At 48.8% G+C, this 16,514-nt stretch overlaps 1 protein-coding gene across 8 annotated transcripts in view; it reads left to right on the forward strand.

The window, feature by feature from the left end:
- The window catches only part of tnika (TRAF2 and NCK interacting kinase a), an 83,590-nt gene that overhangs the window by 49,242 nt on the left and 17,834 nt on the right, over window positions 1-16,514 (forward strand). For 3 of the 8 annotated variants that reach the window (XM_048256456.1, XM_048256465.1, XM_048256516.1), the window contains exons 9-16: window positions 2,020-2,098; window positions 3,189-3,364; window positions 5,039-5,105; window positions 5,859-6,057; window positions 7,084-7,200; window positions 10,896-10,982; window positions 12,432-12,641; window positions 13,258-13,647. In XM_048256456.1, coding sequence (XP_048112413.1) covers window positions 2,020-2,098; window positions 3,189-3,364; window positions 5,039-5,105; window positions 5,859-6,057; window positions 7,084-7,200; window positions 10,896-10,982; window positions 12,432-12,641; window positions 13,258-13,647 — 1,325 coding nt within the window. The remainder of the gene's footprint in view (window positions 1-2,019; window positions 2,099-3,188; window positions 3,365-5,038; window positions 5,106-5,858; window positions 6,058-7,083; window positions 7,201-10,895; window positions 10,983-12,431; window positions 12,642-13,257; window positions 13,648-16,514) is intronic. The other 5 variants (XM_048256482.1, XM_048256491.1, XM_048256500.1 and 2 more) reach the window with 3 other exon arrangements.

Consider the following 16,514-nt stretch of genomic DNA (forward strand, 5'->3'; position numbering starts at 1 on the left):
GTTAGTCCTCAGCCAGCCCTGCGCTGTTGAGCTCGGTGGTGGGCAGTGTAACTGGACAGCTGGAGTGACCGATGTGGGTCGTTTCATCTTAAATCTCCTGACCTTGGGGTCAGAGGTCATAAAACATTCCTCAAATCGGGGACAATCACTTACACTGTGTGTGTGGGGGAGTACACTCTTTGTCAATTATTTCTCCTCTATCTCTGTCTCATATGAAGAGAAATCACTTGTCATGTGGTCTCCTGAAAATTGTCCCTTGTGGTACCTTTTACCAGAGGCTCGCGCCAGTGTCCAGTAAAGCTCATAGAGTCCTCCTCTACCAACTCTGTCTGAGATGGCGTGAGATGGAGTCTATTGAAACGCATGAGTGGAAAGGTGTCAACTGACATGGTGTCAGTTTTTATTGCTTTGCCAACATGCAACAGAAGAATAACATTGAAATTAAGTTGCTGAACCAGTTAAACATAGGGTAATTAGTGGCAAATTGGCAAGTTGGAATGAATTGGGTGTGCACTGCAAGTCAAAACAAACCACCCTATGAGACTATCTACCCACAGACACCTGCACACCAACACAGCAAAGCTGCCACTGCCTCATTTTCCCATGACAAATGGATACACACGCTTGTAAGAGGCAGGCTGACCGCCAGTGCCCAAACATGAGCTTTGAATGGCTGCTTACAGATACCATGTACTATTCTGGGCATCCAAACTAGAGTCTTGGAATAAAAAAACACACTCCACAGCGCTCATGATGTAACAATGTTCAGTACAATACTGAAGGCATTCACATGTAGTTGGTTGTACAAAACTGTGGAAATGTGTGCTCCTTATTGAGATGCTCATATTAGTCTATAATGTGATGAAAGTGAAAGCCATGGGATGCTCTGCAGAAGGCCTCCACCTGACTCCGGTTCTGTGGGCATGTGTGAGACACTGAGGTGTGAGGATATTACTTTGGGGTTGCTTGTGGATGCAGGCAGGGGAAATTAAAGAACATGGTGTGGTGTTTCTGTTTGGGTTCAGGCTTACAGGTGCAGGTCTACACAACCCACAGTATCAAGCCATTTTATTTCCCATAGCACAGTAGAGGTGGGAGAAAAACTACTTGTTGTAAGTTCATTGTTATAGTTTTGGCGCAGGGTCAGCACAGGAGGTATTGCGATATTTATTTGGTTAATATTAAGAGGCGTATGAAGACACAATGCACAATTCTTCTCTTGTGTCACAGAGGACATTGGAAAGGAAGTCAGAGGAGAGCAAATTTACCATGCCAAAATGGCTGCAGAAACTCCCATCTGGCAGTAAGAAATGCCAGTACATTGTTGATTCAAATGGCATTACTTTTAATATTACATTACATTACATTTGGCTGACACATTTTTAACCAAAGTGACTAACAACATAATAGGAATTTCAGTGACACTATATCATGACCCAAACATCATGATGGTATCATGTTGTCGCCACTGTGGCAGTTCCTACTCCTTATCCATAAGCACTGTTTCTTGGCCCGTGATCCCCTCCGGCGTTTCATGGTCAAATAGACAGGAGAAACCGCAGAGACTGACACTCAACCTTTTATACTGGATCTCATCACAACACATTAGAAATTGATGTAAAATATTTAGGTCTCCATATGCGATATTTAGTATAGGAGGAGCTACACTGTCCCAAAGGTTCTTTCTGTAGCGTGTGTGTATTGGTGTATTTGAGTAGGAGCTAAAATAGCTCACACACCACTCAATATTTGCCAAATGAACAGAATATGTGTGTGTTTGTCCTTTTATTGTGGCATACAATAACATTGTATGCCTCATGTCATAGTTGAAAAAAATAACCCTCTTTCTCTCTCTCTCTCTCACACACACACACACACACACACACACACACACACACACACACACACACACACACACACACACACACACACACTCTCTCTCTCTCTCTCTCTCTCTCTCTCTCTCTTGCTATCTTTTTCCTCTCTCTCTCTCTTCTCTCTCTCTCTTTTCTCTCTCAGCACTGTGCGACATGCATCCGATGCGTGCCCTCTTCCTCATCCCCAGGAACCCAGCTCCCCGGCTCAAGTCCAAGAAGTGGTGAGTCTCCCATATCTCAGTGCTCAAGGTTCCCCTCTTTCAGTCTCTCCATCTCTCCACGATATCAAGTCCTGGCTCTGGTCTCAAAGTCAGTCGAGTAATCTCCAAAAGCTAGTTTGTCCTCAGCCTGTCTATTTCTCTCAAGTGCATTCTTCACTATTCGCCCTTCTCTTGTCATCTTTGATCCTCATCTGAATTAGGCTGATGCATTTTTACAGGAGGGGGGGAGAACGCCAGCTTTGCCCGCCTGTCTGCCTGCCAGTGTCGTTCGCCTTCTCTTGTGGCCTCTTAACAGCGGACGGCGGCTCGTTACAGACAAAAAGGCGAATGGCGTGAAAAATGGTGCTGACAGCTCAGGCACACCTACCAATTTGAACCTCAGTTTAATCACTCGGCGCGCAGATTTTATGTGCTGCATAGAGCGTGCGCGTGAGAGAGAGAGAGACGGAGTAGCTCATGGAGAGAGAGAAGCTCACGGAGAGAGAAAAAGAGAGTGAGTGGGAGAGAGAAAGAGGGAGAGAGAGAGACTGCACAGAGGACGTTTAAAATGCAGACAATGGATGCCAGAGGCAGGGCTGTGTGTAGGGAGTATGAGAGGGAGACAGGTGCAGGGCTGTGTGTAGGGAGTATGAGAGGGAGACAGGTGCAGGGCTGTGTGTAGGGAGTATGAGAGGGAGACAGGTGCAGGGCTGTGTGTAGGGAGTATGAGAGAGAGACAGGTGCAGAGGTGTCTCTATGGACTATGAAAGGGAGACAGAGGCTGATAGATATGCTGACCTTGACTCAGCACACTGACTGCAGCCCAGAAAAAGAGTATGGATCGTAAAAGTCACCATCACCATGTTTTTCATGTATTTATGGCATGGATTTTGATTTTATGGAACCTTGACCTTTCCATGCATTAAGGGAAATCCCTGTCCTCTCGTTAGCCTAATCCCCCTCTCTTCTCAGGTGACTTTGAGAATTATCTTCTTCCCTTACAGCGCTTAACACACTCACTCTCTCTCTCTCTCTCTCTCTCTCTCTCTCTCTCTCTCTCTCTCTCTCTCTCTCTCTCTCTCTCTCTCTCTCTCTTGCTCCGCTTGCACAGGTCCAAAAAGTTCCACCAGTTCATCGAGAGCTGTCTGTTGAAGAACCACAACCAGAGGCCCAGCACGGAGCAGCTGCTCACCCACGCCTTCATCAGGGAGCTGCCCAACGAGAGGCACATCCGCATCCAGCTCAAGGACCACATCGACCGCACGCGCAAGAAGAGGGGGGAGAGAGGTCAGATGGACCACACATTTTTATGTGTAGACACACACACACACACACACACACACACATACACAGGCAGACAAGCGTGTAAACACAAACACACACACACACGCACACACACATGTAACTACACAAACATACACACACACAAACACAAACACACACACATACACATGCATGCCCACACACACACACATGCACACGCACGCACACACACTTGGACACGCTTGGAATTCCCTTTAAATCTCCAGACATAAAACAATCCTAAAATGAGTTTGCAGATGAAATGCAGGCATGCATTAAGTGACCGCATGGAAAGCTGAGGCCACGTCTCTGGACCGACGCGGTTTTGTCGTTGTCTATGACGGCCGCTTTAGTGTCACCAGGCTTGGCGGTTGTCCAGCCTGGTTAACAGCCTCAAAGGGCAGGCAGCTCGAAGAGAGCCAAAACAGAAACGTCCAATTACCCCCCTGAGCCAAACCATGAAGCCATGTCAGGCATAGCAGCCACCTTGAAATGAATTGCATGTGCACCACAACCACAGGCACAAGTCAGTGTCAGGTCGATCAGCATGCCACATGCAGTCAAATCCATAGCATAGTGTGTGTGTGTGTGTGTGTTTGTGTGTGTGTGTGTGTGTGGATTGAGCTTTACGTTTGTTTGTGTGTGTGTGTGTGTGTGTGTGTGTGTGTGTAGAGTGAGCTTTACGTGTGTGTGTGTGTGTGTGGATTGAGCTTTACGTTTGTGTGTGTGTGTGTAGAGTGAGCTTTACGTTTGTCCCCTGTGTGTGTGTGTGTGTGTGGATTGAGCTTTACGCTTGTCCCCTGTGTGTGTCTCTGTGTGTAGAGTGAGCTTTATATTTGTCCCCTGTGTGTGTGTGTGGAGTGAGCTTTACGTGTGTGTGTGTGTGTGTGTGTAGAGTGAGCTTTACGTTTGTCCCTGTGTGTGTGTGTGTGTGTGTGTGTGTGTGTGTGTGTGTGTGTGTGTGTGGGGAGTGAGTTTTACGTTTGTCCCCTGTGTGTGTGTGTGTGGAGTGAGTTTTACGTTTGTCCCCTGTGTGTGTGTGTGTGTGTGTGTGTGTGTGGAGTGAGCTTTACGTTTGTCCCCTGTGTGTGTGTGTGTGTGTGTGTGTGTGTGTGTGTGGAGTGAGTTTTACGTTTGTCCCCTGTGTGTGTGTGTGTGTGGAGTGAGTTTTACGTTTGTCCCCTGTGTGTGTGTGTGTGTGTGTGTGTGTGTGTGTGTGTGTGTGTGTGAAGTGAGTTTTACGTTTGTCCCCTGTGTGTGTGTGTGTGTGTGTGTAGAGTGAGCTTTATTGATTTTGTGTGTGTGTGTGTGTGTAGAGTGAGGATTGTTTGTGTGTGTGTGTGTGTGTGTGTGTGTGTGTGTGTGTGTGTGTGGATTGAGCTTTACGTTTGTCGTGTGTGTGTGTGTGTGTGTGTGTGTGTGTGTGTGTGGATTGAGCTTTACGTTTGTCTGTGTGTGTGTGTGTGTAGAGTGAGCTTTACGTTTGTTTGTGTGTGTGTGTGTAGAGTGAGCTTTACGTGTGTGTGTGTGTGTGTGTGTGTGTGGATTGAGCTTTACGTTTGTCTGTGTGTGTGTGTGTGTGTGTGTGGATTGAGCTTTACGTTTGTCTGTGTGTGTGTGTGTGTAGAGTGAACTTTACGTTTGTCCCCTGTGCCCCAGATGAGACGGAGTACGAGTACAGCGGGAGCGAAGAGGAGGAAGAGGAGCACGATAAGGGAGAGCCCAGGTACTGACCGACACACAACCCATACACACGGTCGGGTACTGAACGACACACAACCCATACACACGGTCAGGTACTGAACGACACACAAACACACGGTCAGGTACTGACCGACACACAACCCGTACACACGGTCAGAAAAAACGCACTGAAGCACTGAAAAACACACTTCAGCTCACACACTTTAGCATACATTACAGGCCAAGATGCACAGATGTCAAATTATAAGTTAATGCTCTGTTATTGCTACTGTTTACTGTACTGAGTGTGTGAGAGTTAGGGAGAGAGAGATTTCGATTTTAAAAATGATGCTTTATTACAATATGCAAAGAAACGACTACAAAACCTTTAATCAATCAATATGTACAACATTCACAGAGGTATGAAAAAGACAGAGACCACACAAACAAACTGAAAGACAGAGGTAGAGAGCGAGAAAGTGCTTTTTCCGCATGTCTCCATATTGGCCTCTGATAAAGTTCCCCTCGGTTCCCACGGCTCTCCAGGGCAGTAGCGTGCTATCAGTGGAGCGGGTTTTCATTTGGAGGGAGACCTGGAGCCCCCGGAGCACTGTCTTTATTAGTGGCCCAGATTAGTGCCTTTCCTAGCCGGAGAGCCTGTCAGTCACACACACACACACACACACACACACACACACACACACACACACTGGCCTGGTGTGTCACGCCCCATGACGGAACAGCTGCTGGTTCATTGAGCTGTCCCAAATCAATCACAACGCCTGTCTCCGCACAGTTCCATCATCAACGTCCCGGGCGAGTCGACCCTGAGGCGGGACTTCCTGCGCCTGCAGCTGGCCAATAAGGAGCGCTCAGAGGCGCTGCGGCGGCAGCAGCTGGAGCAGCAGCAGAATGAGGAGCACAAGCGCCTACTGCTGGCTGAACGGCAGAAGCGCATTGAGGAGCAGAAGGAGCAGCGAAGGAGGCTGGAGGAGGTAGGGGCACATCCACCACGTCCACCATGTCCAGACCTCCTCTTAGACCTGGGTCACATATAGGATGAGGACATGAGGACATAAAATATCTTTGGGGATGAGTAAAGCCATCTATCTATCTGTTTATCTTTCTATCTATAAATCAATCAGATGAGTTATTGGTTGTCTAGTTTGCTATTTTATATTTCAAATAGATAAAACAAAAATGTAAAACAAAACAATGATAAAACAAAAATTATTGTGATCTGTAAACAGACATAATTATGTGCTCCTAATTATTTGCATGTGTACATGCTTATGGCCAGGAGCTTATGAACCTAATTCAAGTTGTCTTAAGTAGCATAGCATGTCTATGCCGTATAGATGTTATTTATAGTACTATAGTTGTTTTTAGTCTGCAGAAGCATGTTCGAGCTTGTTTGGAAATGCTAAGAAGCATACACGCACTCCTGTGGCGTGGCAAATAGAGACCTTTAAAAATACACAGACTCCCGATTACCATGGAAAGCCACAAATCTCCCAGCTGACATTCCATTCCCACAGTGATCGGGCGTCTCGGAGCCCCACCGGGCTAAAATGGCCGCACAGGGGTCAGCTCAGGACTGCGCTAGCAGCCAATTAGCCGTGTAAACACTAGAGTGAAATGCTAGGCGTATAGCAGGACTGCGTGCGGTGCAGACAGGGTGCTGGCTCTCTGCTGCAGTGCCTTGCAAAGCTCTAGCTGCATGGCCATCCCAGCATCTGTTTGGATTAGCCATGACAAGGGTGCTGGAGAGGGCCCACATTCCACATGACCTGAGCTGGCTGATGACAGAGTGCATTTGGAAGATGCCTAGCTGTGTGTGTGTGTGTGTGTGTGTGTGTGTGTGTGTGTGTGTGTGAGAGAGAGAGAGACACACCAAGCTTGTGTGTCTGAATTGCTGCCATCTATAGGGCCTGATGAAAAGCCAGTGAAGGTGATTCAATGTGATGTGTTATTCACACATGTGTGTCACTCTGTGTGTGTGTGTGTGTGTGTGTGTGCAGCAACAACGGCGTGACCGAGAGCTCCGCAAGCAGCAGGAGAGAGAGCAGCGACGACGCTATGAGGAGATGGAGCAGCTCCGCAGAGAGGAGGAGAGGAGACAGGCTGAGAGGGAGCAGGTACGGTGCATACACACACACACACACACACACACACACACACACACACACACACACACACACACACACACACACACACACACACACACACACACACACACACACACACCCATACACACACACACACACACACACACCCATACACATACACACACCCATACCCATACACACACACATGCACACAAACACACATACACACACACACACACACACACAGCCATACACATACACTACCGTTCAAAAGTTTGAAGTCACTTAGAAATGTCCTTGTTTTCATCATTAATGTTGTATATGAAAAAAATTGGCTGATCTTAATGCAATATCTTCATACTCATGCTCATTATCAGCAACCATTCATCCAATGTTCCAAAGGCACATTCTGTTTACTAATCTGATATAATTTTAAAGGCTAACTGAGAAAACATTGGAGAACCCTTTTGCAATTATGTAGGCACACACTGTAATCTGAAAACTGCTGCCCTGATTAAAAAAAACAATGCAACTGATCTCGGCTTGTATTCTGTCTATAATGGAGTGGAATGGAAAGTCACCCCAAACTTTGAATGGCAGTGTATACATACATACACACACACACACACACACACACACACACACACACACACACACACACACACACATACACCTTATTCATTGATGCACAACTTTCTGATCAACTCATCAAGACACACCTCACAGTAAGCAGCTATGATACTCGGTCACATTCTCAGCCTATATATAGAACGATAAACCTCCCTCCAGTCCCATATAGAAAATCAATACTCTCCACACTCATGGTTTTCCATTTTAGTTCACAAACTCATGTGCAGACACAAACTATATTATTTCCTCATTAAAGCTTCTGGTTTCAGCATTCTGTAAGGGGAAGAGGCAGAAAGAGTGTGTGTGTGTGTGTGTGTGTGTGTGTGTGAGGGCCTGAAGCCTGGTGTGGTTAGAGTTATTCTCTCTCAGTAGGGCTTTTGTTTCAGTAAGGAACTCTCTCTCCCTCTCATCTGGTCTCGTCTGGTTTGGTCTGGAAGCCCCAGGGGCTGGAGCAGCATCAGCTATGACACCTCCTGACACATAGGGCTCTTTGATGAATTAGCTGCTCCTACAGGCGCCTCGGAGTGTCATGCTTTGTGCTCCTCTCTCTCTCTCTCTCTCTCTCTCTCTCTCTCTCTCTCTCTCTCTGTTGGCCTGTCTGGACCTGTTTCAAAGTGGCACCTCTGCAAGAGTGAACTGGGGGAAGAGTCTGTCCCTGTTGCTAGGGCGGTGGCAGGGCGTGCCCGTGCACTGTCAGTGGGGCAGGGACGGGCTTAAGATCCTGGGAGTCTTCTTCAGCACAGAGCAGTACATCCAGAGGAACTGGCAGGGCTGGCTGATAAGGTGCTGGGGAGGTTGCTGAGGTGGGAATGGATTCGACCGCAGTTGTCGTTCAGAGGGCGGGTGTTGGTAGTCAATAATTTGGCAGCGTCCATGCTGTGGCACAGATTGACTGTGTTTAACCCGCCAGCTGAGCTCGCCTCCTTACAGAAAAGCTTTGTAAACTTCTTCTGGGATGGGAACCATTGGCTACCTCCAGGAGTCCTTTACTTACCCCTAGCTGAGGGGGGGCAGGGGCTCATCCATCTGGCCAGTAAGGTTAAGGCAATGAGGCTGCAGTCCGCCCAGAAGCTGCTATACGGGACTGATCTACCATGGGTGGATTTCGGTCTGGCAATGCTGAGAACCAGGACTGAGATGCGTTTGGATCGACAGCTGTTCCTGGTGCCACACACTGCCACTGTTCAAACTCAAACTGAAAGTTTCTATAGCTCAGTCTTTGAGGCCTGGGGACACTTTAGGGTGTCATGTTCGGAGCATTATGGCCTCAATGAACCTTTGTTCTTTAATCCTTTCTGGACAATGGAGGGTGACATATCAAGAACATTGTGTCTCTTTTCACTGGGGCAAAAATTACAACACTGGGCCACCTGCTGAACCTCGCTGATAGACGCTGGCGCTCTGTCCTTGACCAGGTGTCCTCTTTGGGCTGCAGGTCAAAAAGGGTAGTGGAGGGCATATTGAGAAGCCTGAAGGCAGGTCTTCCTGACTCTCTATTAAGGTTCATCAATCATGTTCTGGATGGGGGCCCTTTTGAGGTCCCCTTTCCGGATTTACATATTACCCCTAAAAGCCCCACATACGCCTCTACAGGGACACTGCTTTCTTTTAAGGGGATGCTTGATATACATTTTACATCAATGGATAGAAAGATGTTGTATAATGCCATTGTGAAATCTGCTAATGCTAATGTGCTTAAGGGGAGGGTTGACACAAAATGGAGGGGTCATTTTGGGGGCAGTGAAGATCTGTCACCATCATGGAGGGTACTGTACAAGCCCCCCATACCAAAAAGGTCTGGGGACCTTCAGTGGCGGGTACTTCTGGCCACAAAGGTCTTTGTCGTCAAGTTCAGGCATGATCTCTCACCTTTATGTAGTGTCTGTAATGTACCTGATTCAGTGTTTCATGTTTTTTGTGGCTGTCTGAAATTGTTGTCCCTTTTTCAGTTGTTGGAGGGAGTGGGCCAGAGGTTGGGGTTCACTTTCTCAAAGGAACTGTTCATCCTTGGGGTTAAATACTCCAAAAACAAAAGGGAACTGTGCACCTTCATGAACTTCTTGATTGGCCAAGCAAAACTGGCAATATGGAAGGAGGAGGTTGGAGGAGGTTGGAGGAGGTTGGAGGAGGTTGGAGGAGGAGGGCCAGATTGTCAACCTTGTGGACATGTTTAAAGCTTTGGTGGAATCAAGGGTTAGGGTTGAATATGCTTTTTTTTAAAGTTTCAGACAGTGTGGATCCTTTCTCACAGAAATGGTGTACTGACAAGGGTCTGGTCTCCATTATTGATGGGGCCTTGGCATTTATGTGGTGATGTCATGGGGACTGGGGTGTGTGTGGGGGTTGTTAAGGTGGTTTTTGATCCATTCAATAAAAGGGGTTTTTTGAAAGTCAAAAGTCTCTCTCTTTCTTTCTTTCTTTCTTTCTTTCTTTCTTTCTTTCTTTCTTTCTTTCTTTCTTTCTTTCTCTCTCTCTCTCTCTCTCTCTCTCTCTCTCTCTCTCTCTCCTTTTCTGGTCTTCCCTCGCGCTCCTCCTCACCCTCACATTATAGGTGTGTGTTCTTAGTGTAAGGTTAATTATCTAGCCGTGCTCTTGATGGATGGCTTAGCTAATGGGATCATTTCTCCAGAGCACCTCATAGTAGATGGCTTCACAATCAGACAAAGTCTCTCTCTCTCTCTCTCTCTCTCTCTCTCTCTCTCTCTCTCTCTCTCTCTCTCTCTCTCTCTCTCTCTCTATCTCTTTTTCTCTTTATCATTCCTTTTTAAGCTTTCACAGGTACAGGAACTTAGGGAGTCTGTTTTCCACACACTGTGGATGTGTGAATTGCAAATGTCAGTCTCTATTTCTTTCTTTTCTTCTCTCTCTCTCTCTCTCTCTCATAATCCTTCCTGTCTGTCTTTCCCTGTCAGTGTGTAGTGTGTGTTTTCAAGGCTGCTGAGGCCAGTGCTCTCTTATGTCTGAGGGCACACAGCGCCATGAGCACACCGCAGTTCTTCTCGTCTGCTCTCCTCTGTAGAATTCACACCATCACTCTCTCTCTCTCTCTCTCTCTCTCTCTTTCTCTCTCCGTGCTGACCGCTGCCGGGCTGCAGGAGTATATCCGTCGGCAGCTGGAGGAGGAGCAGCGGCAGCTGGAGATCTTGCAGCAGCAGCTCCTGCAGGAGCAGGCTCTCCTCATGGTAAACGGAGCAGGGGAGGTGCTCCCTCTCCCACTCCTCCCTCTTTCCTCCCCCTCCAACTCTTCTCTCTTCTTCTTCCCCCTCTTCTCCCTCCCTCTCTCTCTCTCTCTCTCTCTCTCTCTCTCTCCCTCTCCCTCTCCCTCTCCCTCTCCTTCCTTCTCTCTTCATGTCCCAGTGCCCCCCAGTGTGACGTCCTGTGTGTTGTTGTGTTTTTGTGTGTCTGTGGCTTCGTCATCTTGAGCTCTCTATCTGGTCCACCAGTGCCTGGTCCAGGCTGATTAGTGCGTGCGCTAGTAAACAGTCCATGAGTGACCGGGCCCGCACTGCAATGGCTGCATGTGATGAGAGATGGCAAGCGCATTCAAAGGAAGTTCACAAAGACACAGCGATGTGATTGGACAACAGAAAGCCTGCTGGCAACAGCCGAGCGCATGTCTCTAATGCACTCCCTAAAATGACCAGCGTCCACACGAGAGAGCGCTGGGAATAAGTGCGCTCTCTCTCCGGCAAGTCTCTGAGGACCTTCACTGGAGCGTTTCTCAAAAAAAGTCTGGGTTTTCTGAGAGTTGGTGACAGAAAAAAGGGGGGGGGTGGCCTGCGTCTTTTTATACTTCCTTTGAAACTCCTTTTCAATGTCGGCAAGTGTCGGCAGGGAGACGTGTGTTCAGACTCCTCGGGGGCGGCTGCGAGAGTGCACTGGAGTTCTCTCCGTACTCCCCAGAGACCGCAGCCTCCTTTCAAACGCCGGTGCGGAGTGGAGCGGAAGGAAAGTGGGCCTCTGGCAGACTCCAGATCCCTCTCTCTAGCGTCCCTCTCGTTGGCCATGAGCCTGGTCACCGCCGCGTGGGCCCATATGCCTGAGACAGTCGCCATATGGCCGCCCTCCTGCCAATTTATCACCGCACATCACCATTTGGCCACTGATTTCACGCTCACAATTGGCTCTCAACAAGGCGCCATAGTCAAGACATCCGTCTCACCTTGTGCCAGTCAGGACAGGCTCTTCAGATGATCACGTCTTGTGTTCAGTCACAATTGTGGGATTACACACTTGGATTTGTTAGGGACTACACCTCCATGCAGAAGTCTCCCATGCCAAGGTCACTGTGTTCATGCATGTTGCTGTATGTGATCGTGTTTGAGTCCCGGTGGTCATTGTAGTAATGTGATCGTTGGCCCTGTCCCCTTGGCATGAGCCCTGAAGCCAAAGCACCAGTGTGTGTTTGCATGTTTGCATGTCCAAGCATGGGCCTCTGTTGTCTGTCCCCTCACCTACTGACCGTCAACCAACACTGTACATCCTCAGTTAAGAACTGTTCTCTGTCTCTTTCCCTTTTGTGTGTGTACGTGTGTGTATGTGGGTGCGTGTGGGTGCATGTGTGTGCGTGTATGTGGGTGTGTGTGTGTATGTGTGCGTGTGTGTGCATATGTGTGCGTGTGTGTGTGTAGGAGTACAAGCGTAAGCAGCTGGAGGAGCAGCGGCAGGCGGAGCGCCTTCAGAGACAGCTGCAGCAGGAGAGAGCTTACCTGGTGTCCCTCCAGCACCAGCAGAAGCAGCAGCAGCAGCAGCAGCAGGACTCACACCAGGCCGAGAAGAAGCCGCTGTACCACTACAAAGACGCCGTCAACCCCGCTGACAAGCCCGCCTGGGCCAAGGAGGTAGGCACTGGCTTCCCATACGGCTGAAGGGGATCGTGGAAACGTGCTGTGTGTTGTTTATCGAGCACTTCGCAGGAAACTGGAAAAGCGGAAATGACGAGGCTCGTCTGAAGATCTTCCATGTGTATTTCAGTCCCCGCAGCTTCCATGGAACTGATTGATCAAATGCACCTTCCGTTTTTTCCCCAGCACGTGGGAATCTCCGCAGATTCTGAATCCAAATGGAGTTCGGCATTGATGTTTCACAGCTCACAGGGTCAAAATAGCATGTTTGTGATTGTGTGTGTGTGTGTGTGTGTACACATGTGTACTCGCAAGTGCATGTGTGTGTGGCTAAGTGTGTGTTTGTGTCTTTGTAACTGAAGTGTATCAGCTGATCTTTTCATACTTCATCTCATCAGTGAGAGTGCCATGTTTTGTTCAAGCGCAGTATATTATTACCTTACATTTGGCTGACGCATTTGTATGTATATGCATGTGTGTTTGTACAGAACGTGTGCCATAATTGTGCATTTCTGTTTTGTGTTTGCTGTTTGCGTTATTGTTTGCACGCGTTGTGTTAACCTCTGTTGTGACACCCCTTACCCAACCCTGTCTCCCAATTTCCCCACCCCAGGTCCTCAAGCAGCTCGCGGCCGAAACCCCTCGGCCCTCTGGTCTCCGCCAGCATCACTCCTTCCACCTGGTGGAGCCTCCACCCAACTACCCGGCCCCACAACCCGGCCCCGGCCCCCGCCGTGCCCCCTCCCACGCGGCTAACCTGCCCCTCTCCAGCAGGCAGCAGCAGGCCAGGCAGACCCCCCGCATCCAGCTGTCCCCAGACCCCTTGCTGCGCGATCAGATCATCGAGCACGTGCGGCGAGAGCTGAGGGCCAAGCGCGCCCAGAGCCAGCAGCAGCAGCAGGCCCGCGGACGCAGCCCACAGCGCCAGCCCAAGCCCCACGCCAAGCCCCACGCCAAGCCCCACACCGCCGACCTCAAACCCCAGAGTGCCGACCTCAATGTGGTTAGTTCCGCGACAGCCCTGCTGTCTCCGACCTGGGCGTCAGAGTTCAGGCCTCGGCCCGTCTCGCACTCGCCGTGCCGTAGAGTAGACAGTAGTGACGAGGACTCTCCGCTGTGGGAGAACTCGGGTGGTCTCAGGATGGCCATCAGCCAGCAGGACCTCGGCCTTGCCAGGTTCAAATATTCCACCTCGTTCCCTGAGGAGCCCTCGCCGCCCATGGCGCCGCGAGACAGGCGCTCTTTCTCAGAGACGTCTGCGGGCTTCCCAGACATGCCGCCTCCGCATTCCTCTGTCCGCTTACAGCCGAGGGGGACGATGTGCCCCCGGCTCATCCTCAGTCCCAGCGAGGACGACGACGAGGATCCGAGCTGGATGACTGAGTGCAGCCCCCCGTCCCTTGACCTATCCGCCTCCGCCCCGAACAGTCTGCTTCGTCCGGCCCTCAACGGTCAGCGGAGGCGGTCCAGCTTCACCAGTGGTCAGGAGTTGGTGGGAGGGGAGAGGAGGAGAGTCCCGGGGCTCCGTGCCCAGATCCGTGCTGGTCTGCAGTGGATGGGGCTCTCTCCGCGGGGCTCACCCCAAACCAGTCCCAGCTCGTCCCGCTCCATCTCCCCAAACTACATGTCGCTGTTCCCCTCTTCACCCGGGTGGTGTTTCAATCAACCAGTCAATGATGCAACATTGAAGCCTGCCGTCCCCTGTAAATAACTGGTGTAGAGTGTAAATCCAATTTTGTACATAGACAATGTATTATATATTTGTATTAAATACGTTTAGCTGATAGGATAGAACAGATAGCATATATATACGGTGTGTGTGTGTATATATATGCTATATAGTAGATAGCATATCATATAGGATATCATAGAGCAGCGGTTCCCAAACTTTTTTCCCCACGTACCACCACCTACATCCTGACTCAGCTCGCGTACCCCCACCATCCAACACACAAAAAAAATAGGTTTTAAAAAATAATTTTGAACACCTTTCCAACATTGCCCTTTTCATCTCGCGTACCCCCATAGTGGCAGCTCGTGTACTACTGGTGGTACACGTACAGGTACACTGTACCACCGTTTGGGAATCCCTGTCATATAGCAAACACCTTCATATCGTTTAATCTAACGGTTCTCTGCTTAAGGTGGTCTTGACACGGAGATGCTTTTTTCATGTCCAGGTGCCTGATTTCAATTGTTTATGTAGAATGATGTGATGAGGGGGAAAGCTGGATTGTTGTGATGTGTCTTGCCTTTATTTGAGCAAAAAAAATAGTTGAACTTTCGTGATTGTGGGGTTTTTTTCCAACAGTGGGCTGTTGCTTAGCTACTTGTCTATGCTATGCTATCTGTGGAAGTACCATGTATAACGTACCATAGTAATCCCAAACACAACTAGTTTCCACCTGGCATTTTTTAACACTCACATTTTAATATTTGCAATGTGCCTCAAAAAAGCATCTCTGTGTGAAAACTGCCTTAGAAGAACCTCTTTGGGAACAAAGGTTCCAAGTAGAACCTTACAGAATAGAAGCATGCATAGAGACTAGCTTAGAAGGCCCTGGTGTTAATAATTTTTCAATCGAGCATTGTAGAGTAGAATATTGAGATAATAGTCTGTAAATAAACATCATAAGCGGTCTTCAGAACCAGTCGTTAGAATCATGACCATCAACCACAACTCCACTGCCCCAACTGCCAGTAGGCACCAGCCCCCCCCCCCCCCCACCCCCACCCCATGTCAACGCCTGCCCATGCCCCTGGACAGAGGACCTCAGAGAACCCTGCAGGACTGGACGGCACGAGTGTGTTCCAAACCTAAGGTTCCGTTCCACCTCCCTCAGTCCCTTAGCTGGGTGATAATCCCCTAATGGTGGATCCTCCTCCTGGTCTGTCCTTCTCTGGGGCATCAAGTGGTGAATTGCAAGTGCACAGCTGCAGCTTCTCAGCTAGAATACCTAGGTGCTTCATCGCTAACAGCTTCCGTGGCAAATTCCTAGCTCTGCTGTAGTCGCCGAAATCTCTGTCCGCCAGTGAGGAGCTCTCTGCTTGCTGCCGTCTTCTTGCACCCCCATCATGTGTGGATGCTTCTCTTTTGTGGATGTTTTTGTGTTTCTAGTGAAGGACGGGGTCTGATCAATGTGGCCTTTTTGTCTGCACTCTAAGTTCTGTGCAAAGATCTCCTGACGCAGATGGGTCTTTGGGAGTAGTTTTTTCATAACTGACCTCCATATTTTATATCAGTAATGTTTCATACTATGGTAATGCATGTAGTGTTAGTGACGGCAGTAGGCTCATTTCATTTAGATCTTAGTTACACCCCATAAACCCAAAGGCTTCCATACTGCAGAAGGAGACTCTGTTGTATGCCTAACTGCAGTTTTTCTCAACTCTTACAGGTTTCTTCTTCCTCTCTGGATATAGTTTGTCAACCGTTTCCTTGTAGGACAGATGCAGTCGATTCTAACCCTTCATTACACAATTCCTCATGATTGTCATTCAGTGACAAATGTAGTGGTGTGTGTGTGTGTGTGTTCTACCATAGAAACATATGTAGTTTCTTAATGCAATGACTGATGTAGCCCTTTGTGTTCTACCATAGATAGTAGATGCTGGCTACTTCTAGCTGAAATCAAAAGTAGCTGTACTACTTCTGTCACAGCCTGACTTCAATGCTCCAGTGATGCCTCTTTGAGTTATTCAGCAGCTGGTAAAATGCAGTGTTGGAATAGATGTTGGTCTAAGTGCAGCTATTCCACAGTGTCATCAGAGTGACTGTGTGTTTCTGGGTGCCTCAGCCAGGGAATCACGCTGGGTTTGCTTGGTATGACCTCTCGGGTGCGGACCGACTGCAAGGAGCGTTATTGCTCT

Source organism: Alosa alosa, chromosome 1 (genome assembly GCF_017589495.1).
Source record: "Alosa alosa isolate M-15738 ecotype Scorff River chromosome 1, AALO_Geno_1.1, whole genome shotgun sequence".
NCBI lineage: Eukaryota > Metazoa > Chordata > Actinopteri > Clupeiformes > Clupeidae > Alosa > Alosa alosa.